Source organism: Ictidomys tridecemlineatus, chromosome 3 (assembly GCF_052094955.1).
Source record: "Ictidomys tridecemlineatus isolate mIctTri1 chromosome 3, mIctTri1.hap1, whole genome shotgun sequence".
In the NCBI taxonomy this organism is placed as follows: domain Eukaryota; kingdom Metazoa; phylum Chordata; class Mammalia; order Rodentia; family Sciuridae; genus Ictidomys; species Ictidomys tridecemlineatus.
In genome coordinates, this window is record NC_135479.1 from 71983362 (window position 1) to 72009975 (window position 26614).

Consider the following 26614-nt stretch of genomic DNA (forward strand, 5'->3'; position numbering starts at 1 on the left):
CCTACATGGTGTCATATGAAGTTAACTAAAAGTTACTAATAGTGTGATTTATGACTAACCAAGAGTATAATATTTATCAAGGAGAATCATTTCAGTTCAAAAATAAAAATGATGTTACTCACATTATGGTGAGCAAACAAGAAAGGTAAATTGGGTTGTAAACAGACACAGAAAGGCATATTTTCATACAAGCAAATGTAACTAAAAAAATAGTAAATGTCATTTAAAGTACTACTCAAAAGCATTCTAATGTTGCTAAAATTTTATACCAATAATTTATAAATATGAACTGATAAATAGATGACAGATGTTTATGTAAAATGCTAGAGTATTTTACAATATCACTGCTTCTCTAAATATGAACACTAATGAGAATGATAATTATAAAACCACAAGTTCTATGAATGAAACACTTTGTTTTAATATATGTGTATTGAGGACTACTGCATTCAAAGCACTATGTCAATATCAAAAAGAATAAACATTAAAGTGAAGCAGAGTTGAATAAATCATCTCATTAGCTGCATTGGGGTAACTAAAGAGAGCAAGCCAAGGAAAACGTGAACTATTTACTGAGGTAAGCAGTGATAGGAATTGATGGGAAAACCTTTGTGATTAACAATGAAACCTGATTTGAAGACAAAAACTTCACAGAGATGGTGAATCTAATACCTATTTTTAGCAGCAACTGGCCCTACACACTGCAAACAATCTCAAAATCAGATTACACATTTAACCATAAAATACATTCTATGTACTTGTAGGGGTATCACTTAGAACAAAAAATAAAGCAGCACCACTTTTGAAATAAACAGATATTATGCAGTTGAACAGTAAAACCTCAGAACTAGGTAATTCTCTTAAGCTGGCTTGTGTCGTGTATAAAGAATATCAGGATCCCCCGAATCCAAGTGTCTCTAAAACACACTTGTTCAACTTCAGTATCTAAGTGACCTAGTACAAATAGCATAGTGAACTCAAGCCTACCTGAAATGGAATCCCAACTAGTTACCTGTAAGGCCTTGGATATGAAACCTAACCTCCTTGAGCTTCCAATTGCTAATCTGTAAAATGGGGACAATATGTAGACATAAGTGTTGTCTCAACCACCATGCTAGCCTTGCCTACTTCTATAACCCTCCTGTCATTCAAAGTAACACAAAGTATATACTAAATAAGTGTTGTTTAAAAACACATGCAAATTCTTCTTACATTCTCTTCAACTTTGTAAGATGTGTATTTGGATTAACACATCCACCTGACATTGCACAGTTAGTGGACAGCTGTGATTACAAAACTATTTACATAGCACAGTTCTTGTTTTTCTTTACTTTTAACTAGACACAATTGTGTAAGTATAAAATTTGTCTATTTTTCAATAACTCAATAAATAAATGCTTCATCTACATGATAGGTACTTAATAATATGATCCTTCTTTTTGAGATGTAAAACAAATAAAACAAAATTATTGCTAGGTAATTAAGTTTATAAAAGTTTCTATAATTGGCAATTGACATTGGTGAACTTAAAATATACGGGTTTTTCCTAGACCAAATAGAGTAACCTCCTTTACTAAAACTAACAAAATATTTCAATATATATATATACTTTCACTGTAGTATTATAACTTGAGTCATTCATTCATTAATAAATATGGAAGTGCCATTTTCTCTGAGAGAATTAAAGCAGGATGATCCTTGGCTACATCTTGCCTACCCTTGGTAGGAAATAGGGTCATTTGATTATTCTAGAGCCTTGTGATATAGGACAGCCATTTTTAGCAGCAATGTACAGATTGATGAACAAAAACTCACTTAAATGACTTCTTTCTACAAGATAATTAATAGTGTCAAGGTCTCCGAGATTTTTATGTCTATCCTCAACCAAAGCAAGACTTTCTGTACTTCAAAATAGAAAGACATTGCTTTTTCTTTTGTAGGATAAATAAAACAATTATTTTAAATCTGAAAACCTCTTTATAACTCTCCTATATCCTCTTAGCTTTTCCACATTTGTTAAAATTGAATTACTGTCCTGAGAAGTTAAACTTTAAAATATAAGCCTTTTATAGATTATAAGATAGGAATTTGATTATACTTGGAGATAGAACTTGTGTCAAACTATGATGGAACAGATCCAAGCAACCAGCAGTCACTGCCTTTTTAAAATATGAATATATTGAGCAAGCTACTAGAAAAATGTAATTTATTTTTATTTTTGTTAGCATAGAAGAAAAGCTCATACGCGGTGTTTGCCCATAACAGTCAATGCATGAAGCCACCTCATACTTTTGGCACTCATTTTAAATCATATTCAATAACAACATGTTTAAATGAAGGCAAGCTGGAGGTAGAAAAGAGTTTGGCAATTAAAAATATCCAGCACATTTACCAATCTGAATATTCAACTATGGTAAATCATTAATCATAAGAAACCACCTGCTGGGGACACTCTAACCCAGCATAAGATTTGCCATGTGCATTATTGTCAGTTTCAGATTGAATTTTTATACAGAGAATAGTATTCAAGTTGACTTAGGTGAAAGTGTTTTATTAATTTCAAAAATAAAAACAGGTAAATTCCTTACAACATTTCAAATATTGCAATGGCTATATTTAAAATGATAATTGTTTGATTATATTAAGATATTATTTCATACTCATTACTTTTTATCAAGTATTAAATAGAAAAGTATTATAGATGATGAAATTATCTTTTAACTATTGTATACATTTAAAAAAACTCTACATCTATTATTGCAAGTAGGAAAAAAAACTGACTCCATAAGTAAGTAAGCACATAACTTGTCGGTTTCCTTGATATGTCTATAATGATATGTTGATATGTTATCAACAGTTGTGTCATCAGACTGTTTGACACATGTTACTTTGTAAAATCATAGGCTTCTGGTGACACATAAGAAATGTGTGGTCTCTGGCTTATGTTGTTTGTTTTAATTCCTTAGGTGCAGCTATCTTCTTTGAATTCAAACACTAGAAGCTTAAAAAAAGGTTTACCAGCACCAAGTGTTTTGCTTTCATGGAGATGGATGAGATTAAACCTGGGCCAACTGTAATAGAACTGTGAGTGATATACATATAGGATTCGTACTGTTCTAATGATTACTATTTCATGTTTCTTCTTAGTCCCTCTTATCGAGAATGTAACATTGGAGTAGATCAATCATCAAAGTATTTTAAATCTATTGTGGTTACAGATACAAGAAACCCACTGACTTTAAAAGAAAGAAATTGCAGTTATTGACCAAGAAACCACTTTATCTTCATCTACATCAAACTTTGCACAAGGAATGATTGACATGAGTAATGTCTAATTTCTGTGAATTTTACCACTCAGTAGAAACCATCATAGCTCTGTGTAGCATATTCATCCTTCAGGAGGCAGGAAGTGAGCCATACCTATAGGCCAGTGAGTCCATTGCAAAGCTGTACCACAGAACTAAAGTCCAGCACCTCATTGTTGTGACTCCTTTGGATACAGGTTTATTGTAGATTTTGAAACTTGTTTTTACTTTTCTATTAATTGTGCAATTAATAGTCTGTTTCCTAATTTACCACTGTTCCTACCCTGCTTCCTGGAACAATACTGCTGTGGTAGGTATGCTCATCTTCAAACTTAATACAGCAATAAGAATGTGCTAGAGTTTACACATTTGCTCACTTTTGCTCCAATATGGTCTTTTGATTTGAATTAACTTCAAACTTTTGAATTGAAGTGGGTAGGATAGTACCAGATTGCTTTGAAAGGAAATTGGATCAGTTATGGTCTGTCTTATAGGCTGTTCCTTAGAGCTGGCCTAAATTCACCCTCATCTGATAGTTCTACTTAGAAATAGTGTGCCTTGATCAGATCAATATCCTATATGGGAGTGTTCCCCAGATTGTAGCTGTGATTTTTTTCCAGATGACCAGATTGTTTTTCTGAAAGTGAGCACATTTTTAGTCATGTTGATTAGTTGTTCTACATCACATTGCTATTGTTTCTAGGGTTAACATTAATGATTCTAGAGTTAACATTAAAACCATCTCTCTCAGAATAATTACAAATTTTGGGGAGGGTTTACGTCTTCTAAATCATGTCATCTAAAAATAATTAAGTCAGATGCTAATAAGATACTTTAGGAACAACTGCTGTTTTTCTGACAACTGATTGTCAAACCTTAAAACCTGCATACTTTGTCTTTATAAAGTGATGAGTATGCAAAATCTGGAAAGATATTCTATTTTTTTTAATATAGGTAGATATGACTGCCATTTATTCCCTATTTAGATATATTGACATTCATATGAAAATATTCAGGTCATTAGCCTATTATAATTTCACTATTTACATTACTTTTAACTTGATGAGACATAAATAAAACTTTCATAGTACACAGAACATAAAGATTTGTGAGGAGCTTTTTTGTGGGTTACATGTAGAACCCACGTATTTTAATATTCACTATTTTAAATGAACAATGCATGAAGGGAATGCAATACTTGGCCTATTTTTAAACTAGTGTAAACCCTAATCATACCATCTGTTTGCTTTTTAAAATGAATAACAGTTGTTTTAGCCCTTGCACTTCAAGAGATCTAGTCTTTAATTTTTCAGTTCTCTGCTAGGTCAGTTTTGTTTACTAGATGAATGTTAATAAAACTATATGAGCCTGAAAGAATTATCAACCAAATTTAGTCTTTTCTTTCATCTGGATTGGATTAATTTCACAAGTGCAAAAATAGTTCAGTCTACAGTAGTTCTAAGAAATGAAGAATTTGCCTTAATATAATGTTCACTCAACTGAAACTCTAAGTAGTCAAAATTTCCAGACTGTAAACTTCTCAAGAGAAGGACCTCATCTTCTCCATGTCATGTAAACTTTCCAAGGTGCTTGGCAGCACTCTGTACCCTGTGGAGTACTCAGTACCTTTTTGTTTGATGTTACTGATGTTGCTCCCTTAAAATCTACTATTAAAATGTAGCAAAACTGATACATTGTTCTTTCTGTTCTCTAATACTATAAAACATGTATATCAAAGTGATAATTTAAAAAAAAACCTTTTTTTTTTGGTTGTAGATGGACACAGTACCTTTATATTTATATGTGGTGCTGAGGATCAAACCCAGTGCCTCACATGCAACCCTAGCCCCTCAAAGTGATAATTTATATGAAACATTTAGCATCCTTCACATAAGAATACTTTTTTTTAACCTCTATTTATTTATGTGGTGCTGAGGATTAAACCCAGGGCCTTGCCTGTGCTAGGCAAGTACTCTACCACTGAGCCACAACCCCAGCTGCCACCAAAGAATGGGGTTATATGAAAAAAGAGGATGCTTTGCATGAATGTCTTTCATCAGCATTAAACAAACTTAAATTGAACATTGTCATCAGCTTAGCTTTAATTCAGACCTGAATGACCAAACCTCCCCCCCCCAAAAAAAAGGTGATTTTATCTTGAAGCAATTAACACAAAGCAATCTGTATCTCACAAATTAGTTGTTTAAATTTACTTTCTAGTGTGGGAGGGGATGAGTTACTGGACAGTAATTACAACTATAGCAATAATACTTTCAGGTTGAAACACTACTGCTTCACAAATGAAATGATTTTAGTAACTAAACTCAAACACAATTTGCTGGAGAGGACTTCTAAAACTTTTGAGATACAAAAGTATAATTGAATCAAGGGACAGTATTCTCTACACAACTTGTATATGGGCAGCTACCTTGGGCTTTGCTATAGAAGTGGTATAATCAGATGGATGTAAGGAGAGGCAACTATGGGTGGGTTCAGAACTGCTCAGATAAACTACATAGAATGCATTATAACTTACTAATAGAATAAATACAAAAAAGGCTTTAGAGTGAAAACTACTGTTGCTTTTAATAAAATAATAAATCTGCCTTTCCTTGAAAATCTATTTTCCTAGCTGACATCATCTTTATTTAAATGCTATTTTAAAATTAGAAGTTATAGTAACTTCAGCATTGCCTTGTGTCCTGTAGAGGTTGAAAGATACATTCAAAATGTGTTTGTGACTTAAATTTTATTTTACATGGTTAAAAATGGCATAAGCTATAATATGGTTTTCCTCTTACACACAGCTGCTGCTTCTAATATTAAATGGAGGTTATGTAGATAGAATTTGAGTCCTTAAGGAAGAATTCATTTTGATTCTGAGTTATCTTCAGTAGTTTAGAGATTTTGTTTCACAGAGATTTTGTTTCACACTGAAGCTTTTGCCCCTATTTTGAGAATATTTAGGGAACATAAAAAAACAATGATATGTTCTGTTCTAGGTTTCAACAATCCTATTAGTTTCTAGAATTTAAAAGAATGGAAGAATATGGTCTAGCAGTAAACAAAAGTACCTGGCTTTTATAATTTTATTTAAATCTTAAACCTCTTAAAATGTACTGTTAAAATTGCTGTAATTAAAATTACAGTTCTGGAGAGCTAGTTCTTAGAAACATTGTTTTAAAGACAGTAGTTACAGATTCAGGACTTGCTTTAATTGATTTTTAAATAAAATATATTTGAGTATCTATCAAAAAAAAAAGAATTTAATTCAGCCCGTAGTTGCTGATTAAAGACATTATAAGCCTTAGAGTTTCATTCATTCTTAGAGGATTATACTTTTCTAATTTTTTTATCATATTCCTTGAAAATCAGTGGCAAGGTATGGGAAAGAGAAGAGTGTGTTGTGTACAGTTTTAAAAAGAAATTTCCTTATTTTTTATAGACACAACATACCACCTTATATTTTACTGTTATAATGCAATAATGGCAAAAGCAGTAGCTCTTGCTACTAATGTAAACTCATTCTCAGAAAACCATTCTCACATGGACAGTGGTTAGAAAAAAGTACATGAATGTGCTACAAAAATACAGCCACAAGACTTCTCACAAGTAAAAGAAATCCTCTGTAGAAGTCCACAGTTGACCAAGGTCCAGCCTCCTTAACAGTGAGCAACAGGGAATATGCTGCCAAGTCACCATCTTCAGTTCTGAGAGTGAGTTTACATGCTTCCCCAATGGTACAAAGTCTCATGATGATCCAATGAATCAACAGACACTTGGGAAATATTAATAAACAATTTTTTATGAACTATTACAACAAAGAACTTCAGCAAGAAGGAAAATGAAGTTTATGATCTTTGAGTAAACATTTTTAGCGTAACAGTCTCTGCGACCAGATATTGAAAGAGAAAAAAATCAAGCTTATAAAACACCATTTCTCTGTTATCAACTGGAATACACTAAAAATAGGATAATGGAAATACATGTTCTTAAAGCATTTCCACAGGAAATGTCCATAATTATGACATTCTAAATCATTTAGCAATTGTATATGCTACATTAACTAAAACAAAGGTATTTCTTATTGCACATTTTAAAATTGAAAGAATACTCTAGCTTAGGTGGGGGATATTTAGGGGGAAATTATTTAGGCTCAAAATGTATACTGCGCCAAGGCAGCTTCATTCTAAAAACATAAACCATTTAAAATAAACTTTTATATTTTGAAGCCAATAATCCTTTAACTCGATGAATAGTTCATAGTCCATTTTCTGACTAAGTGTCAGAGGTTAATTTTACAGGCCCTGTTTTAAGGCCTGTGAACATCCCTCACTACTCTGAGAATCAAGTGTAGGTGGAGCTTCATCTTTAAAGCCTGAAGGCATTAAGTCTTTTGCAGCAGGTGGTGGCCCATAGTCTTGGGGTCCATGAGTTGGAGGTGGTAATGGGGCACCAGGAATGAAGTACTCTCTTGGGCCAAATGAGCTTAAAGGTCTAAATGGTGCTGGTGCGGGTCCTGGAAAAAAATCACGAGGGTCAAAAGGCAAATCCCGTTTTCCAGGTGGAACACCTGGTGCATATTCTCTGAAGCCTATTGGTGGACGAATACCAGGACCTGGAAAATAAAAAGGAAGTTATGTAAATACCCAGAAATTTCTGAACTAGGGTGATTTCAAGTATGTTAATATAGTCTTTAATTTCTCCCAAGCCTAGAATATCAGCTGGTGAACATCCTGACTTGCCAGATGAGGCAAACTGAGATGGAACAAGTTTAGGTTATAGCCTTTGGCCAACCAGCCATGAAGCAACATATTAAGGATTTAAACATGGCTCTACCTAGCTCCAGGCTTGTCGTTTTTCTTTCCCTACTATATAATTGCAGAATTATTTCTATCTCACAAGAGCTCCATTTATATTTGGAAGTACTATATTACCATGACAAGATGATAGATTATGAAATAAGAACTTTACTACATCAAAGAAATTTTGATAAAAGGAAATCCCACTATTTATTACTGTATCCATTAAAAATTCATGAAGTATTTCAGCATGGACTTTACACATGCCATCAGAATCAAGGTGCATGCCCTCCAGGAAAAGGCCTTCCACAACCACCTAATTAAATCAGCAACATTTATTAGGTCACTGTTAAATCCTCCTCTTTAACACTTCCCTCTGACTTTTCTCAAGGTAAGGAGGATTTGACTTTTCCTTTTCTATATTCTATAACCTACTGCTTATGCTTTCATTATGGGTGATTACAAACTTTATGTTATAAGATTTTCATATCTGTGACAAAATTTTAAGTTATGGCATGCATCTCATCCACCTTTCCATCTATTGCAGTGCATATCAACAGATTTTCAACAAACATCTGCAGAAGTAATATTTCTGGCTTTTCTGTATATAGCCCCTTATCCTTGTCTATGAGAGAGAGCTATTGCCTATCTCAGTATAAGATTATGTAGTGTCCCATATGTCCCAGAAAACTGGAGGAAAAGTTAAAATGTACTCAGCTTTATCCTTTCATTGTTAAGACCTGAGATAGCAACCAACTGTTTTAGCAAGCAATAGAAATGAAAGATGAATGTGATTTATAAGTCAATCACTACTATTCAGATCATCATACCAAATGGTGGAGGAATTGGCTGAGGCCCAAAAGGCCCACCGAGCTGAAGTGGCGGTCCATACCAAATGGGAGGTTGTGGAGGCCGTCCCATCGGGGGTCCCATGGGGGGACCCATGAAGGGTACCCCTGAGAAAGGAGGGGGCCCTTTCATAGCCATATGAACCTGAAATTTAAGATTTGATAGCAGTTAAAAGTTTTAAAATTCCTATGTATTAAGACAAAGTACAACACCGATAAAAGCTAAAACCCAAAACAGGCACCTGTCCAGAGAACACCATCAGTGCAACAAAACTCTACCCACCCCTCCTGTGTATTCCCACTGACAGCTTACAGAAGTTGGAAGGATGCCACAAGAGGGAGCAGTTTGTTACTGATTATATCTGCACAGGAAAGGGAAAGGCAAGAGGACTGGCAGAGGTTATTAACAGAGGTGATTTTTGACCCGTATGTCATGCTGTATTCACTACAATCTATTTCAAAGGGAGCCCCCCCCCCTCACCATCACTTCCCTTTCATCACAATAGCTCATTACTTCCATATTAAGAATGAACAGAATAAAATGAAAAATCCGTCCTCTACCCATGTAATAATAGCTACTATTCAGAGTATCTTCAGTAAGTCTTTCATATATTATTCAACCTCTGAGATCTTTAAGTAGACTGTCTTGTTTTAAATAAGAGGGAACAAAAGCAAATGGAATATCATAATTTGTTGAAGGCCACACTGCATATTAAAGGAACTCAATCCCAGGTTTGCCTCCAAGCCATGCTTTTCCCACCTCTACTCCTCTCTAACAATGGGTCTTTGCTCTCTTTTAAATCTTCTACTACAAAGGGGTTTGGGGTCTTATCTAAGCTGCCCTTAGATTTCTCCAGAGATATATATTCCTGGAATATATATACACTGGAACTTGAGAAGTATTTTCCATCACAGTGCTATATACACAAATTAGGAAGACAAGGCTTTAATATTTACTTTCATTTACTGTACACCATTTCAGATATTGATTTATCATTTCCTATGAGTAGTGGGTTTGAAACTAAACAATTAAAAATTTATTTTATTATAGAGCTGCAGAAGACCTACCAGATATAATAGCAACACAGTTACAAGAGAATACACTTATGTGAACAAATGAGACCATTGCTTGGGACTGGCTCAAGAGGTCATTTCAGATTATCATTGTTTCACTGAAACAGTATTTCACTTTCAGAAAATCTGATACCAATCTAATTCAAATCACTCAAAATAGGGTTTGCACAAATGGAGGAATTCTTAAATAACATTCTTCCAAACAAAAATAAAAATGATGAATTATATAATTTATAATGAATTTACTTTGCCTTAGAAGATTCAACACAAAACACCATATAAAGTTAGAGTCATAACTTTTCACATTCTGTAGTTCATTATAGTTGTACATACTTAAGCAACATTCCCAAGTTAAGGAGAAAAGTAAGCTCAATATTGCATGCAGTTTAAAGCAAACAAGATCAGTGTCATGCTCTGAATATCCTTCCCAGAAATGCACAGAATAAAACCCAATTCAGTTCTCAACCTCTAAGTACTTACTCCAACTGGATGCTCAGTCAAGGAAGTAATGGTGGAGTCTGAGGGGGTCTCAGGTTCTTGGGGAACAGTTTTCTTTTTAAAAAACAAATGGGATAGTACAAATAGAACACAAAGAAGGATAAAGCAAAAAGCAAGTACTGTAGGAAAGCTACATGTTCCTGCATGACCACATGATTCACAGTAATAACTACAGAACTTACCTTGCCCTCATTCGTCACCTTAGCTGGAGAAGAACTTCTGGAGCTGCTGTTCATGTGAGCTGGACCACATCCTGGGTCTATTAGAGATCAAAGAAAGGATTCAGACTTATTCTAACATGAAAAGAATAAAAATCCTTCATCTACAATTACAGATTCTTTGAAATTACTTGGTCCCTTTACCAGAGGCAATGGGTTTCCCAGATGCCTCAGAAGACCAGTACGAGGTAAAGGTCCATCCATTGACCCTTGGAAAAGAAAGATCAGAGCCCTTGTATGTATTTTTCAGAAGAAATAAACCACTGGTGGACAGGTCAGGGTTCAACAATAACTAGAAAGCAACATTAAAAATGGGTTGCCCAGGGGTTGGGGTCATAGCTCAGTTGTAGAGTTTGCCTAGCATGTGTGAGGCACTGGGTTTGATTCTCAGCACACATTTAAAAAATAAATAAAGATATCATGTCCATCTACAATTAAAAATATTTTTTTAAATGGGTTGCCCAATACGTAAATCACAATTTATGAAGAGACTTAAGTAAAATAAAGAACTGCCTTGGGTTGTTAGAACAGCAGATTAATAAGTACTGGTCCTAAATTTTAAGCTATAGACTTGAAGTATGTGTAGGCTGGCTTTTCTTTAGTCTGTATAACCTGACTTCCAATCTTACCAAGACTACAGTCCTATTTAAAATTGGAAATAAGACTCAGTATTTCATGTTGGAAATATGTATGCTACATAAAGTTTAAGGCTACTTTTATAATATTTGGGAAAGGAACACCATAGAGATTTAATTTAAAGATAAAGGTTTACGCTTCACAGTGTAAAATTTAAAAGAAAAAAACAATACAGGGACCTCCAGGAAAAAAAAAAAATGTTTTCTATTCTAGAACAGATTTTACAGAAAACATTCACTAAGATAAAGTAAGAAATTACCTTCAATATATTGTACAGGCCCAAATTCTATGTTTTCATTAGAATATTCAAAAGGGAAAAAAACCCCAAAACCTTGAAGCAGTTTACTATAAAGCAACATGTGAATGCTCACCAAATCCGTTTCTAGGCATATCTTTTTGATTAAGAGTAGCAGAAGGAGGTCTCCCAGCTGGCTCTGCTGTCAGTGGAGGGGAACATTCTCCACCACTCACGGGGGATGGACCAAAACGGCCATTATGGCTCAGTGGAACTAAAGACAACAATGCCCTGTTACTACTTTAAAGAAGCATTCTCCCTGACACCAACCCTCACCTCCCGCTTTAGCAAATCATTCAGATTATTTCATAACCATTACACACAGAAATAAAAAGTAATTTACATACATTCTGCACCAAGAAATCAAATAGCTCCTTTTACAAAGTGCCCCCTACCTCTCCCAGGAGGATTTTGTAAATTTGGTCTTCCCGGCATAGGTTTTACAATCATGGGTTCATCTTGCCGCACTGCCATCTTTTGGGTCATTTCCAATAGTCTTGAATATTGAGAAAGAATGGGCTGAATTATGAAACAGCAATCTATTCATAGATAATATCTAGCATAACCTTAAAACACTATAAAACATATAGTAAGATACCAAAATCACATACTTCTGTCTCAAATTAGCAGCTTCCCTTTTCTCTTCAGCTATAGCTCTTTCTGCAGAACGAGCTTTGAGCTATTAAAAAGAAAATATTCAAATTCAGTTGCAGTAGGCTATGCACAAAATAAAGAAAAGGGGGAAAAATCTTACCCAATTATCGTGAGCTTTCTTTTCATGCATAGCAATCTGAAAAAGACAACACATTAAAATATGTTTTTAGGGACTCATTATAATAGCCTATAATTGTCTGTATTAGATATCAAAGAATTCTGCAACTACAGGACAGTATTAATTACTACCTGGTTTTTAAATGAGCGCTTCGTTTTTTGTAATTCTTCTTCCATCTCTTCAATTCTCCGCCTAAGAATTACAACAATTGAATAACATTTGAAACATTCTGACCATTTTCCCTTTATTCCATCAGCTGTACTTTTAAAGACTTTATCATACATAAGAAAAACATTTCTATAGTTATATGAATCCAGTGTGACCAAAACTAATACTACAGGCCAGGTGCAATGCCACATGCCAGTAATCCCAATGACTGGGAAGCTGAGGCAGGAGGATCACAAGTTTGAGGTCAGTCTCAGCAATTAAGTGGGATCCTATGCAACTGAGACCCTGTCTCAAAGTAAAAAAAAAGGTCTAAGGATGTAGCTTAGTAGTAAAGCACCAGAAATAAATAAATAAATAAAATAAAAACCTAATACTAATAACTTCTTTATCATTTAATTGCTAGAGATTCTGAATGATAAATTATAATTTCCTTAACTGTTCATCAGTGTGTTCTCAAGTAATTCTGCTAGAAATATCTTCCTCCTTAAAACTTTTTTCTCTTTTTCAAATTATATCCATAGAAGATTTCCAAGGTCTATCAAATGCCACACTTTTGTGGGTCTTGATACATCACAAACTGATTTCTTAAAGAATTACTACAACATACAAAACCCCCAGAACTGTTTGCATTGACCAAGTTCCCTATGGTCTTGCCCATTGGGTATAAGTAAATTTTTGTTAACATTTTTCATTTGTAAAGTTGAAATTTATTTTTTCTCCTGTGTGAATTGAATGTATTCATATCCTCTCGTTATTTATACTTTCATGCTATTTTATTCTATCCACATAATGTAAAAACAGATTAAAAAAGAAAGCTAACACTAGTTCATTAGACATTGACACCCTCCTTTAGAAACTGAACTCACTTGTAATTTTTAACTTCCTGTACAGCGGAAACCACCTTTTCATCTTCAGCTGACAGCCGCTGCTCTTTCTCTAGTCTCTCATATTCTTCTTGGCTTAGTTTCCTAAAATAAAGCCAGTTATCAAATCAAAAGTTTCTCTTTGTGAATATCACTTCCCACAATTCTATAAAATGCTTAGGCACATAAAATAGGAACTCAAACCTGCAATTTTGTAAATCAAACTCTGGCAAATCACTTACATTTTCTAACTTCTCCTCTTAATTCTCTACTTACCAGTAAATAAAATAAATGTGAAAACAACATGTGCCCCAAGGGCAAGTCTCCTGTGTGTAAGATAATAAAAACTCACTTTACTTCAATGTGAAAGATCAGGACTGATCAACCTAACATAATTAAACATATTAGGATAAAGCAGGGGATAATTCTTTTCTCGTTTCTGCCATGGGTAGGACACTAAGTATATCTTTGTCATGGAGGAACTCTTTTCTCAATCCAAGACTGGTTCCATAATAAAGATATAGTCAGTCAAAGAAAAAATCTTCTAGAATATGTCTTTTAGCTATGCAATTAACCACAGAACATTTTTCACACTTTAGATATCTATTTCAAAAGAATTGCAATTAAGCAAAAAGACAAATCTGAGTTTTGATAATGTCTGTCAACCAGAAAAAGAAGCCAAACTGACCCACGATCAGAGTAGTATCTACTGACAAGTTTTAACTCTGATCATCTACTGAGACAAAGGTAGCCACATTTAATGATTTAAAAAAACACTATTTTCTGCTATCTTTGTACTACTTTAGCCATAGTTCCAATTCAAAAGATAATTAACTTGAAGCTTAATTTTCCATAAATCAGAAGAACTATAATAAAAAAGGATTATTGATACAAAATAGAAAAGGGGGATTATATATTCTTATATAGCTTCTCATTTAATTCTTCAGCAAGTATTTTATGAGTGGCTATAATATACTAGTTACCTTGTAAGATGCTAAAGAATAAAAGAGCTCACTGTTTCAGGTATGAATGACGCCTAAAGGAATATAATAATTTTCCCCACTGGCTTAAGAAGGAATATGGAAAAAACTGAATCTTGAAGGACAGAGAGAATTTTGTTTCCAATTATCAAAGAGTTAGTCTGAGAGCACTAAGAACAATCAAAACATCTTTATAAGAATATAAAATTGTGTTTGAAAGCATCCAAGCTAAAAAGGCAGTGAAGATATATGTATGTGGCCAAGATCCATTAGAAAAATGAATCTCAGAATTACAAGTAAGGCTGGCACTTTAAGGTACTTTTCTCCTAGGTTTACCCACATATTGAAGATAACACAAAGATATAATGAGTCTGAACTAAGCCTTCATCAAATTCCTGTGCTTAGAGGAAAAAAGAAGTGTTTGGGGCTACAAATAAAGGGACCCTTAATAAAAGCCCTAGCCTTTGAGTTTAGATTAGAAAGTACTGCATACTTAAGTGATGAACAGGCAAAAAATCCAAAAGGAACAATACTGAAACATTGAAAAGACAAGTCATTTTTGAATTATCTTAATTGCTGACTAAGTTTAAAGTGACAATCTTACTCAAGTAACCTCAACACTTTTCCATAATAAGATAACTTCATCTTAGTCCTCAAATTTCATCCATAATTATCACAACAATGTTAGCCAATCAAAATTGACCAGGCACTCCATAAGACAAAATTCTGTGAGAAAAAATCCCACAGAAAAGGAAACCACCTAATGGGGTTATGCGCACATGTTTTAAAATCACTGTACTTTATATAGTCAAAAAAGTAAAGTCAAGATTATGAATTTCAGGGCTGGGAATATAGTTTAGTTGGTAGAGTGCTGCCTTGCATGCACAAGGCTCTGAATTCAAACCCCAGCACCACAAAAGAAGGGAAAAAAAGATTATGAATTTTGTCAAAGGATTAGAAACTATAAAACCAAGAAATAGTTGGATGTGGTGACCTACCTACAGTCGAAGATACTCAGGAGGCAGAGGCAGAATGATGAGATTAAAGATAGTTTGGAAAGCAGTAAGACACTAGTCCCTTATGAGAAAGAGCAAGGAGTCTGGGGAGGTAGCTCAATAGTAGAGCACATGGCTCAAGGTCCTGCGTTTGAGATGTAGTACTGGGGTTGTGGCTCAGTGGTGAAGCATGTGCCCCCCATGTGTGGGGCACTGGGATCAGTCCTCAACACCACATAAAATAAATAAAATATTGTGTCGGGCTGTGGATGTGGCTCAGGTGGTAGCGCGCTCGCCTGGCATGCGTGCAGCCCGGGTTCAATCCTCAGCACCACATACAAACAAAGATGTGTCCGCCAAAAACTAAAAAATAAATATTAAAATTCTCTCTTTCTCTCTCTCTTAAAAAAATCCTATAAAAAATAAAATAAAATTATGTCCATCTACAACTAAAATAATATTTTAAACCCTGAACTTTTTAAAATCTTAAACTCAATGAATGATTTTAGCAGCAGATTTGGGAAGTAAAATAAATCCTAGCGCTTTTAAGACAGGTCAGAAGAAAATATCCAGAAGAAGTAAATCCAGAATGTAGGAGGCAGGGGAAATCAAATTCTAATATGCATTATTATAATCAGAAGAGAGAATGAGGTAAAATCAACATTTAGAAAAAGACTCAAAAATTCAAGAAATGTTTAATGGTCCCAAGCAACATAACTGCAAGAGGAAAAAGTGGGTGGGGTGGGGAAAACTACACCTCGGCACTTCCCAATACAACTGTTAAAAAAAACAGAGAAATGACTACAGGAACTAGGGGAGGGATAAGACCAAACAAGAATGATAATGGACTCCTGAAAGAAAAAATTTAAAACAGATGGTAATTAATTGGATATTTTTAAATTGCTAAAACTAAGTAACAGTCAAAATTCAGTAGCCAAAAGAAAGATCCTTTAAAAATGGAAACTGGTTTTAACTCTAATCATGAAGTTCATGTCAACCTAATACTGATTATAAAGGTAGCAATATTTAGTGGATAAAATACTATTCTCTGTTTATCCTTGTACTACTTTGATAAACTAATCAAATCTATCATTAAAGGATAATGTTCAAATAGAATGAAAATAATTTCAAATAAGAAACAGTGTAGAATGCAGAACTACAGAAACTTTAAATATGTGTATAAATTGAATGAATGTCTTGTGGAGTTCACAGTATATGAAGTACTAACATACAATGCCACAACAGTTATCTGATTCAGGAGCTACTTAAAGCCCATAAAAAAAAATAATAAACCTATTAATCTATGTCAGGTTTTTATTAAATCCAGAATATATACCAAGGCCTTTAAATTATGAGAAGATGAATAAAATTATAATTATAATTATATAATTCCATTATAATTTATGATTACATCAAGCTTATACAGGGGATGAAGAAAATAATTAAAAATATTTAAACTATTAAAAAGATACAAGGAAGAAAAAAAGAACAGGTCATCAAATAGAAAGCAAATTCTTCATAAACCACAGGCACATATTGACATGGACAGACTTATATTTTAGAAAGTCCACTCAAGCGGCTATAGAGAAAATTACTAAGAATTTGAAATAAATTATATAAAAATATAAATAATGGAGAATGAAGACAGATGACCTAGGTTAGAAACAGAAAAGATGACACAGGCATGAACTAACATAGTACCTGGGGAAGAGTAAAAAGAGTACAAACCACAGATGATGACTGACTGAATTTTGGAGGAGTTGAGGAAAATAGTGCTACAATTTAACTGCATTACAAAGAAAATTAATTGCCATTTAGGTCATTCATATTACTAGTAGGGACAGAGAAAACAAGTGTTCTTTTTAAAAAAAAGTGATAAAATGAGAAATGTTTCTTTGAAACAGGCCAGGCATTTAGAACTGGCCTGAACAAAAATTTGAGATTCTAAAAAGGTTGCTTGGAGATCACAGAATTTTAGAAAAGTTAATGGAAAGGTTTCAATATTTAATGCATTAATCAGGCAACAGAAGTCAAAATACCTAAAAATAGTTAGGTCTGTAAGAAGGTCTGTCTTTGCTTTAACAAGATATATATATGTATATGTGCCAAAGAGTAAAATCAGGTGCAAACAAATAAAATCTGACACAAAAAACCTATTTTTAGAGAATTCAAGTAATTTTGTGGATTAAAAACTTCAAATGAACTTTCAAAAAATAACTAGCTCCACACTGAGAAGATTAATATATAAATATATACTACAAACAAGTACTTCTGTAATCATAACTCCTAAGGTCCTTGCCACAGTTCAATTTTTAGTGTGAACATCTGAGATATTCAAGTCCAAAACTTGTACCATCAATAAGTAAATATTATTCCTTTTTGAAGTTTTTATTCTACTAAAACATGTCATTCCAAATCACTCAGTATTTTTAAAGGTCCAGAATTAGAGATACAAGTTCAAAACAATAGAATTACATAACTGATCACAATGAAAGGTAATTAAAATAAATAGTGGGATCATAGAAAGGGTCTAGATCTTTGAGAGGTATTTCCACATCAGTGACTATTAATACCAGTTTACCACTTCCTGCCTTCATATGAATTTGACAATTGATTACGATGTCCTCACAGCCTTAGTTTATGGTTCCAACTACCTCAGGACTCTTAAGACTGACAATGAAAAGAAAAATGCAACTTATAGGAAACAAAACACAAAGGAAAAAAGACAAATCTCTACTTATTACAACTAGAAGAAATTGTAAATAATCTTAAGAAAAGATAAAATTATCTGTTAGTTCACACAGTGATAACAATAACAAACAATGAAAATCTTACTTTTGTAGTGCCATCTCATTTTGCCGGTAGAGTTCATTTAAAATCTCCACTTTCTGCCTAAGAGTTTTGCATTCCTCTTCCAGTCCAACTTTAGAAGACCGTAGTGAATTGCAGTCACTTTCTAATTTCTTTATTTGGTCTGTAAAGGATAAAACAGCTTATCTCTATATGTATACAAGGACTTAAGAACTTGTTTGAGGGAGTAGTGCCAAGAAAAGTAAGAAGCATGAAAGCAAGAAGCCATTCTTTATCTTTTTAATAAAATTTTAAGTCTTTCCAACATGGCAATTTCTTCTCAAGAAGAACCCACCTTCTAGATTACATTTTGTGGACATCGAGGGTCTTAGCTTAAGTTGTAAAAGTTTTAGATCCTCTTCAACTACTGATATTGTAGTTTGTGTCTAAAAATTGCAGAAAAGAGAGGTATTCTTAAAAGTGAGGCACAGGAAGAATTCACAGGCACAATGGGACTCTTAAAAGGAACTATACCAGAGAGACATCCATCATCTGCTTAATTTGATCTTTGATCTTCTCGTTCCGATCACCTAAAAAACAAAAGACTTTAGCTTTTTCTTTCCTTACTTTTAACTCTATATTCTCCTAACTTCCCCAAACTAAAGAATGATTGTGTTCAAACACCGGAAGAAAAAAAAATTAATTAAATAATTAAACTGATTAGACTAATGACTTTTAAGAGAATTGCAAGCTTAGATTTAAAAAAAAAAAAAAGAGAGAGAGAGAGGCGAATTTCAGACTGGGGTTGTGGCTCAGTGGTAGAGTGCTCACCTAGCATGTGTGAGGCATTGAGTTTGATCCTCAGCATAAAAATAAATAAAAGTACTGTCTGTCTTAAAAAAAAAAGGTGAATTTCTAGTTTGCACAACTAAAATGTCATCTATGCTATTCTTGTAAGATAAAAGCTTTTCTTCTCTCTCAGATCTCTCTTCACCTGGGCAAGTAAGTGTCTTGTTTAGAAAGATTCAATCCTCTATTTTCTCCCTGAATCTACTACCAGGTGTGGTTTGAAATACTTGCTATGTAAGCAATATCCAACTTGGGAGAAAAAGATCTGGAAATACTTTCCTCATCAGTAAACACTGTTACACTCCCTCTATAGCTTTCTGCTAGTCTCTAGCCTCTGTTCTCACAGCCTTAGTTTATGGTTCCAACTACCTCTGGACTCTTTAGACTGACTGTGGACCTTAAAACCACAGAGCCATAGAGATGATAAGTATCAAAATCAAGTATCATCTGCATAAGTTAAGAAATAAATTTCTCTTACTGTACAATGTTCAATATGTGACTATTGTAGCTGCAGTGTACTTACTAGTTTTCAATGGGATAGAAAAAGTCAGTGTTCTTCACATGCCTATTGCTACATTATACCCCAGCAACCCACCTCTGCCAATGCAACAGACATATCTATAGATCCGGTGATATGTGTCTACAACCCTGAAGCTTAAGAAGAAATTCAGCCAGCTGAAAAGTGGCATCTGTATACTTAATTAAAGACAGGAAAGCAAAAAAGGATTCAACCTCCCTGAGACTGATCTTACCTGCTACCTCTCCATTGGTTAATTCATCTGACTCATCTCTACTTTGATCCTCAGATTCAGATTCACACTGTAACCGATCCAACTGTGTAATGTAATTAGTCAAAGCCTAGAAAAGAAGCAAAAGGTTGGAAGACTCTCAATTTTAATTCAGAAGATTTCAGGAGAATTCATGAGATGAAACATGTATTTGGAGTATAAACTTAGATTAATAGTATCATCTTTGTGACTAAGAGCCACTTGTAAATCTTTCTGGGACTTCTCAAATGATTTCATTTGTTCACTGAGCTCAGCGTGTGATGTACTCCAGTCTTTGACTTCTTGCTGCAACTGAAAAGTCAAAACACATGAATTCCTATGGGTTAGGGAGGGGTTTCTGCACTGGATACATCAGGACTACAAGACGTAGACAAAGAAATAGAGAGCCATACTCCTCGGTGGCCTGCCTCAATCGAGGGGGTTGAGACCTTGGTTAAGGAAGAGGGCAGAGTGGCCCCAACTCTCACAGCTGCAGTAAGAACATCAGCGCTATCAGGAAGTTGACCTTGTTTATTGCATTCCCCAGAAAATTGCTGCCAGTTCAAATAATTTACCTCCAGCAGGAATGGCTGGGCACATATGACTGTCTCCTAAATTTAGATTCCTTATCATGTAATCTTCCCTTGGCCGGTGAATCAGTAACTACTCAAAAGAGGATCATAAAATACTTAATTTTCTGGTTTAAAAAGTTTCTTTGAGGCTATGCAAGTTAATAACTGATTGACATTTGATAAGAAAAGCAATAATCTAAAAATCCAAAACAGATGGAGACCATATATATGCACTCAATTTGGGGAGCATTGTTTAAACTTTGCAAATCTAAAAAAGGTCCTACATGAATATTCCTTACCTCAGAAACAGATCCGAGAAAGATACAAGATAATGGTATTTACTTCTCTAGTTTACATTATGTATGACATCAAATTTTCTTTACCTGCTCTTTCTTCTTCTTAAGCATGGTATTTTCTTTCTGAAGCTGACAGCATTCCAACTTCACCTTCTCTTCACGAAGCTTAGCTTCATTAAGGAGAATTTGAAGCTAATGCAAAACACTACAGTTAGTGAATTAATTCCAAAGAAAAAACAAAGTTATACTTTCCCAAACCAGACATCATATAGTTCTCATTTTTTTGCACATTTTAGCACACCTCAAATTTTTGGTCCGCAACAAAACTAAGATGTAGTATTAATATCTGTTAGCAAGAGTTGGCAGCTTTACCTCTGAAAGTTCAGAAGTATTCACTGAAATGACATCTTTAAGCTTCTCTATAGATTTCTTATTTTCCATTATCTGCCAGGTGAAAACAGAACACAAAATATGTATTAGGATTTCAGTAGAAATACTGATATATATATGTGTGATTGTGTGTACATACACACACACACATATATATATATACTAAAAAACAAACACAACAAAATTTTTGTCAAGCCATCCCATTACATTTCAGGTAAATGCAGGGGATCCAGCTTTGGACTAAGCAAAAAATCAAGAACTGAAAGAGATGAGGGAAAATGAAGTCATAAATATTTCATGGCATCCACAACCTTACTGTTTATGAGATAACCAGAAAAAAGTTCAAAGTATAGAAAATCATAATGCAATAAGTAAATAAAATGTTTTAAAGCATAGAAAATTAACTAATTAATTACTGTTTCAAGTAAACCAGTTCAAATTAGTAATTTTTTTTCTAGTGATAGAGAAAAAAATTTCCCAAGATCATTTTTAAAATTTTCTTATCTGAAGTAAAAAATGATAAAATTTAAGAAAGAATAGACTAATCTCACATACAGAAGAATTCCAAAAAAATTATAAAGATACTTGCTCCTTAAGGAAGTGGACATAACTCTGCAATCTTTGTTTGCAATGCCTGGGATTGAATCCTGGGCCTCATGCATGCTAGACAAGTGCTCTACCATGAGCTGCATCCTGAGCTTGTAACTCTTCATACTTTAACTGTGGGCTGTGCATGGTAACTTCCAAAGAATACAATATGAAAAGGATTGGAAAGAATTTTTAGAGTGGAGAAATCTAATAAATACTACCTCAGCTAGGTGATCAAGCTTACTTGGGGGTAGGATATTTCAGAACACACTCTCTACTATCTTTTGCAACTTTTATGTAATTACAGAAACTTATAGAAATTGAAAATGAAATATGTAAGTAAAATTTTTTTAAGTATAGAAAATTCATTAATTCATTACTCCTTCAAGTAAAAAGTAAACAAATACTGTTCAACTGGACAATAGTTTTTTAGTTGTTCTGCATGTTTCCAAGGGCAGAGCAAAGCAATATGAAAATTATTCAAGGTTGAGAATAAAAATATTTCCTAGGCCCATAAAAATAATTTATTGTATCAGTACTTAAAAGTTCCACAAAATGGGCAGAAGTGGGACTCCTAATCTTACTTTAGTTAACAGCTGGACTAAGTTCAACTTAACCAATTTTACAAAATATTTCAAAAGCCAAATTGCAGTAACACTTAGCAGCAAAACTCTTACCAAGTCCTGATTCTTAGCTTTCTGTTCTGTCTCAAATTCTAACATAACATGAAGAAATTTAGCTCTCTCATCCAGAAGTTCTTTAGCTTTTTCAAGAAGCTTCATTTTATCCTGGAAAAAAAAAGGTGTCAAGATTACTCACTCATTACATTTACTTTTGAGTTTAGAATGTAATTCCCCCCAAAGAAGGTTTTTTTACCTTATACGTTGCTTCATCAGAAAGAATCATATTTTGTTTCATGGTTTCTTGGACTTGTTTCTTTGATTCCTTCATCTATGTAAATAAAGCATTCAGAATTAAGATACACAAATTATAGTGCTACCATACAAGTTACTTCCAGACAAGTGACCCTTTCCAGAAGAAAGCAGTACTTAATACATATAACTGCTTGGAATTTGGATGATTTGTAGGAAATAATGAAACAAAAATTTTAAAATATGATTTTTAAATTAAAACAGGTAGAAATGATTCAAGCTAGAACCAAGGGAGAAAGAAACAAAAAAAAAATAATTATACCTTCTGTTCATAATTTGACAATTTCTGCATTAGTTCTTCATTTTCTTTCATGAAATTGTTCACCTTTTTGGAAATTTGCTGTTCATTGACTAAAAGGGGGAAATACACAAGATTATTACAATCACTAAATGAAATTCAATTACTCAATCTACTAAAAGCAAAGACATGTTATATGGTACTATGAGGAAATATTTCTTAGCATAACTATTATGCTTTTAAAAAGCAATCTATGCTTATTAGCAATAAGAGTATAAAAATTATTAAAATTTAAGAAAAATATAAGAACAATGATTTTTTGCTGGGCGCAGTGGTGCACACCTGTAATCCCAGTGGCTCAGGAGGCTGAGCTAGAAGGATCCCAAGTTCAAAGCCAGCCTCAGCAAGAGCGAGACACTAAGCACCTAAGTGAGACTTGGTCTCTAAATATAGGGGGTTGGGGATGTGGCTCAGTAGAGTGCCCCAGAGTTCAATCCCAGGTACCCTTCCCATCCAAAATGATATTTCAATTTAAGCTTATTTCACAGATGGGAAATACAGTAAAGTGTTGTAGCTTGATATTCCTCCCTTCTCAAAACACTTTCTTTTCAGAAAATGGAATCATTTAATTCCTTGCAAAGAAAAACAGAAATGAAAACATACTGATTCACATTACCATTCTTTAAATTATCTACTCAATTACTTAATGCATGATTAAATCATTAGCATAGAAATACTCTTCAAATGTAATACATCTGTATTACATCAATATTCAAAGTTAATCTGCCCCAAATTAAAATTTATCATCATCTCCCTATCCACAATTTGTTCCTCCTCTTTTTCTCCCATCTCAGAGTTGGAACCATCATCATCTACTCTATTATTCATGCTAGCAACCTAGGAATAGTAAAATTTTCAGGAGGTAAAAAAGATAATAGACATTAAAAGTCACTGTATCTACTTCTAACATACATAAAACACACATCAAACACCAATACAAAGGGTTATTACAAGCTTAAGAAACCTAAAAATTTACCTTGATATACTCTATCTTTTACCTAGAAGAGAGAAAAAAGATTAAATTTGATGTCAAACATCTGCTCAATAGAAACAGCATTCCTAAAACAACAGTCAGAATCATAACCAAGTGAGAATTTAATAACATTCTGGTTCAGGATAATAATTTATAGGATTAAAAATAAGTAAAGGTTAAAAAGCCTTTTAAATTTAATTGGTAGTGATATTTCATAAATAGCCTCTGACATAAAAACACTAAGATATGTACCTTATTTCACAGTAAAGATGTGTGTGTATGTGTGTGTGTGTGTGTGTGTGTGTGTGTACTCAAAATCATTTACTTGACAATTCTAAATAACCAGGATAAAGTCTGGAAACAATGACTATTCAAAAGGAATCTGAGGAAACAATATTAAAGGCATAATCTTTGTACTAAGATATGCCACTTTCACTCACCAGAAAACATCTTAGAACTCCAATTTAAATTTCGCTATTGGCTGAATTTAGAAACTAAGAGGCCTCATCATCTTATTTCTGCAAACCACTAAATATATAGCAAGAAATCTGAAAGGGAAGACTGCTAGAAGAAAATGCAGAAGCAACAAGAGAAATGATAATTAACATATTCTGGAAAGGACAAAAACAATCATTTCCAAAAGACAGCAATAAACTGCCTGATAATAAAACCTAAGCAGAATTTTTTTTAAAACATCACTAAATTTCTTTGTAACTTAGCATATTACTTGTCCTTTCAAATGTTATAAATGGTGATGGGATACTCAGATGTGTCTATGGATCATCCATGGGATCTTTGTAATAGGAAATTGCATTCAGAAAACTCCAACACAGAAAGAAATGAACATTTCTTTAATGTCATAGCCTTGCTAACCTCAAGTAAAACTCAAAATGACAACAGAGGAAAATGGGAAGTGGCATAAAAGCAGTCATCTAAGGTAGGGACTAAAGTTCCAAAGTCAAATGCTGAAACTGAGGAGCAACAAGCTAGGAACCAGATCCCACATAACCTAGTGAAAAGAGAAACAGGTACCGGGGTTCTTGAAATGAAAGAAACAAGAGAGAGAAATATAAAATGTTTTCATGTTTTTCCCTTCTCTTTATCCTTCTATTTCCTTTTTCCCTTTAGCTGAGAAAAAGTTCAATAAGATTAGAAAATTCCTCACAGGAATCCAGGCAAACGATTCTTCTATTTAAGAAGGGAATACTTTTTAAGAGATTTTACACTCAATTGTACAAGGAGAGGAAACTTATCTTAACAATGATATGTCTGATATAATTAAGAAATCAGAAAAAGAACACTCAGATTTGAAAAGATTTGTATCCAATGCTTTTGGCCTCTTTAACTGTTAGGCTTTTCATATGCAAAGTCCATTTACCTAAAATAATTTTCTTCCAATTATGTTAAATAACTATGAAACAGAATGACCTACAGTACAAACATAAGCATGCATAAGCACACACACATATACACACACACACACACACACACACACACACACACACACTTATACATATATGTACACACATACACAGAGATAGACTAATTCTGCTCAGGAAAAAGACTTAATGAACAAAACATTTAATGGATTTTTGGACAACACATAATCTATACTTCCAAATAAAAAGGTATTTTCTGTACATATGATCAAATCATAAAATCTGGGAAAAATTTATATAAAAGACTGGAAAAATTATCTCATCTTCTTTTTCTCATTTTACTGTATTTCTTTGCAGCATTTCCCCCTGTTTATATGTGTTTATATTAACATACAGTTCATCAACATTTAAATCTTAGTTTCTGCTTTTTTTCCCACTTCACATTTAATTGTGAGCATTTTCTGTACCTCAAAGCTTTGAAATAAATAAATCTGCCTGCTATTCCATTAATCGAACATACAATAACCCCTAAATGAATCATGTTGTGCTATGTCTTCAATCTAATACACTGTTCCATTGAAAAACATTACCAAAATCTTCAAAGCATAGTTATTTCTTTAAGATAGATTACTAGACATATATGCTACATAAAAGGATATTTATCTAACCTATCCCATCTTTTATCCCACTTTTAAGACTTCTGATACATATGAATCTACTGGTCAGGATGGCTGTAAGAATTACCAGTTCTACCAACTGCACCCACACTAAATTATTTTATAAGGTTAGTTTGACTTAAACCACTAATTTGTGTTTTAGCAACTGAAAAAGAAAAAGGGGGGGGCAGTGACTATATAAAATAATCCTTGTGCTTATGTGCTAAGGTATAAGTAAGTTAATTTACTCACAACAAGAGCAGTTCTCCAAAAGAAAATGGCAAAGGATACAATCCCAAAGAAAACAGTGAAAACTACAGGCTTCCATGGTAGTCCACAAAAATCAGGCCCAGGTTGAGTATCATCAGGCAATGTAGTAAACAGCTGAAACAGACAAATTAGAAGAAATGGAAAACCTTAAATTTATAACAAAACAGTCACAAAGAATCATGGTAATTCTAAATCAACCTCCTCATCAGAAATCCACCTCCTCAATATTTTCCAATAGCTTCTTCAAGAGAGAGGATACTGGCAGTCTCATATTTTTTGTTCGCTTGCAGTGTTTTCAAGTATAATGAATCTAAATATTTTTAAAAAAATATTTATTTATGTATCTTTAGTTTTAGGATGGACACATTGTTTAGTTTTTATATGGTGCTGAGGATCGAAC

General features: G+C 33.6%; 1 protein-coding gene across 5 annotated transcripts in view; it reads right to left on the minus strand.

Annotated features, from left to right (window-relative positions):
- Window positions 1–7092: 7092 nt before the first annotated feature.
- LOC144376238 (transport and Golgi organization protein 1 homolog) overlaps window positions 7093–26614 on the minus strand; it is a 43890-nt gene continuing 24368 nt past the window's right edge. For 4 of the 5 annotated variants that reach the window (XM_078043119.1, XM_078043121.1, XM_078043122.1 and 1 more), the window contains 21 exons: window positions 26197–26328; window positions 23913–23934; window positions 22901–22989; window positions 22583–22657; window positions 22384–22494; window positions 21101–21172; window positions 20816–20920; window positions 19846–19951; window positions 18779–18834; window positions 18600–18690; window positions 18290–18428; window positions 13483–13584; window positions 12580–12640; window positions 12431–12466; window positions 12288–12355; window positions 12072–12172; window positions 11753–11890; window positions 10710–10786; window positions 10510–10581; window positions 8938–9100; window positions 7093–7923 (listed from right to left, as the gene is read on the minus strand). In XM_078043119.1, the coding sequence (XP_077899245.1) occupies window positions 7604–7923; window positions 8938–9100; window positions 10510–10581; window positions 10710–10786; window positions 11753–11890; window positions 12072–12172; window positions 12288–12355; window positions 12431–12466; window positions 12580–12640; window positions 13483–13584; window positions 18290–18428; window positions 18600–18690; window positions 18779–18834; window positions 19846–19951; window positions 20816–20920; window positions 21101–21172; window positions 22384–22494; window positions 22583–22657; window positions 22901–22989; window positions 23913–23934; window positions 26197–26328 (2136 nt within the window). In that variant the 3' untranslated portion in view covers window positions 7093–7603. The remainder of the gene's footprint in view (window positions 7924–8937; window positions 9101–10509; window positions 10582–10709; window positions 10787–11752; window positions 11891–12071; window positions 12173–12287; window positions 12356–12430; window positions 12467–12579; window positions 12641–13482; window positions 13585–18289; window positions 18429–18599; window positions 18691–18778; window positions 18835–19845; window positions 19952–20815; window positions 20921–21100; window positions 21173–22383; window positions 22495–22582; window positions 22658–22900; window positions 22990–23912; window positions 23935–26196; window positions 26329–26614) is intronic. The other variant, XM_078043120.1, reaches the window with a different exon arrangement.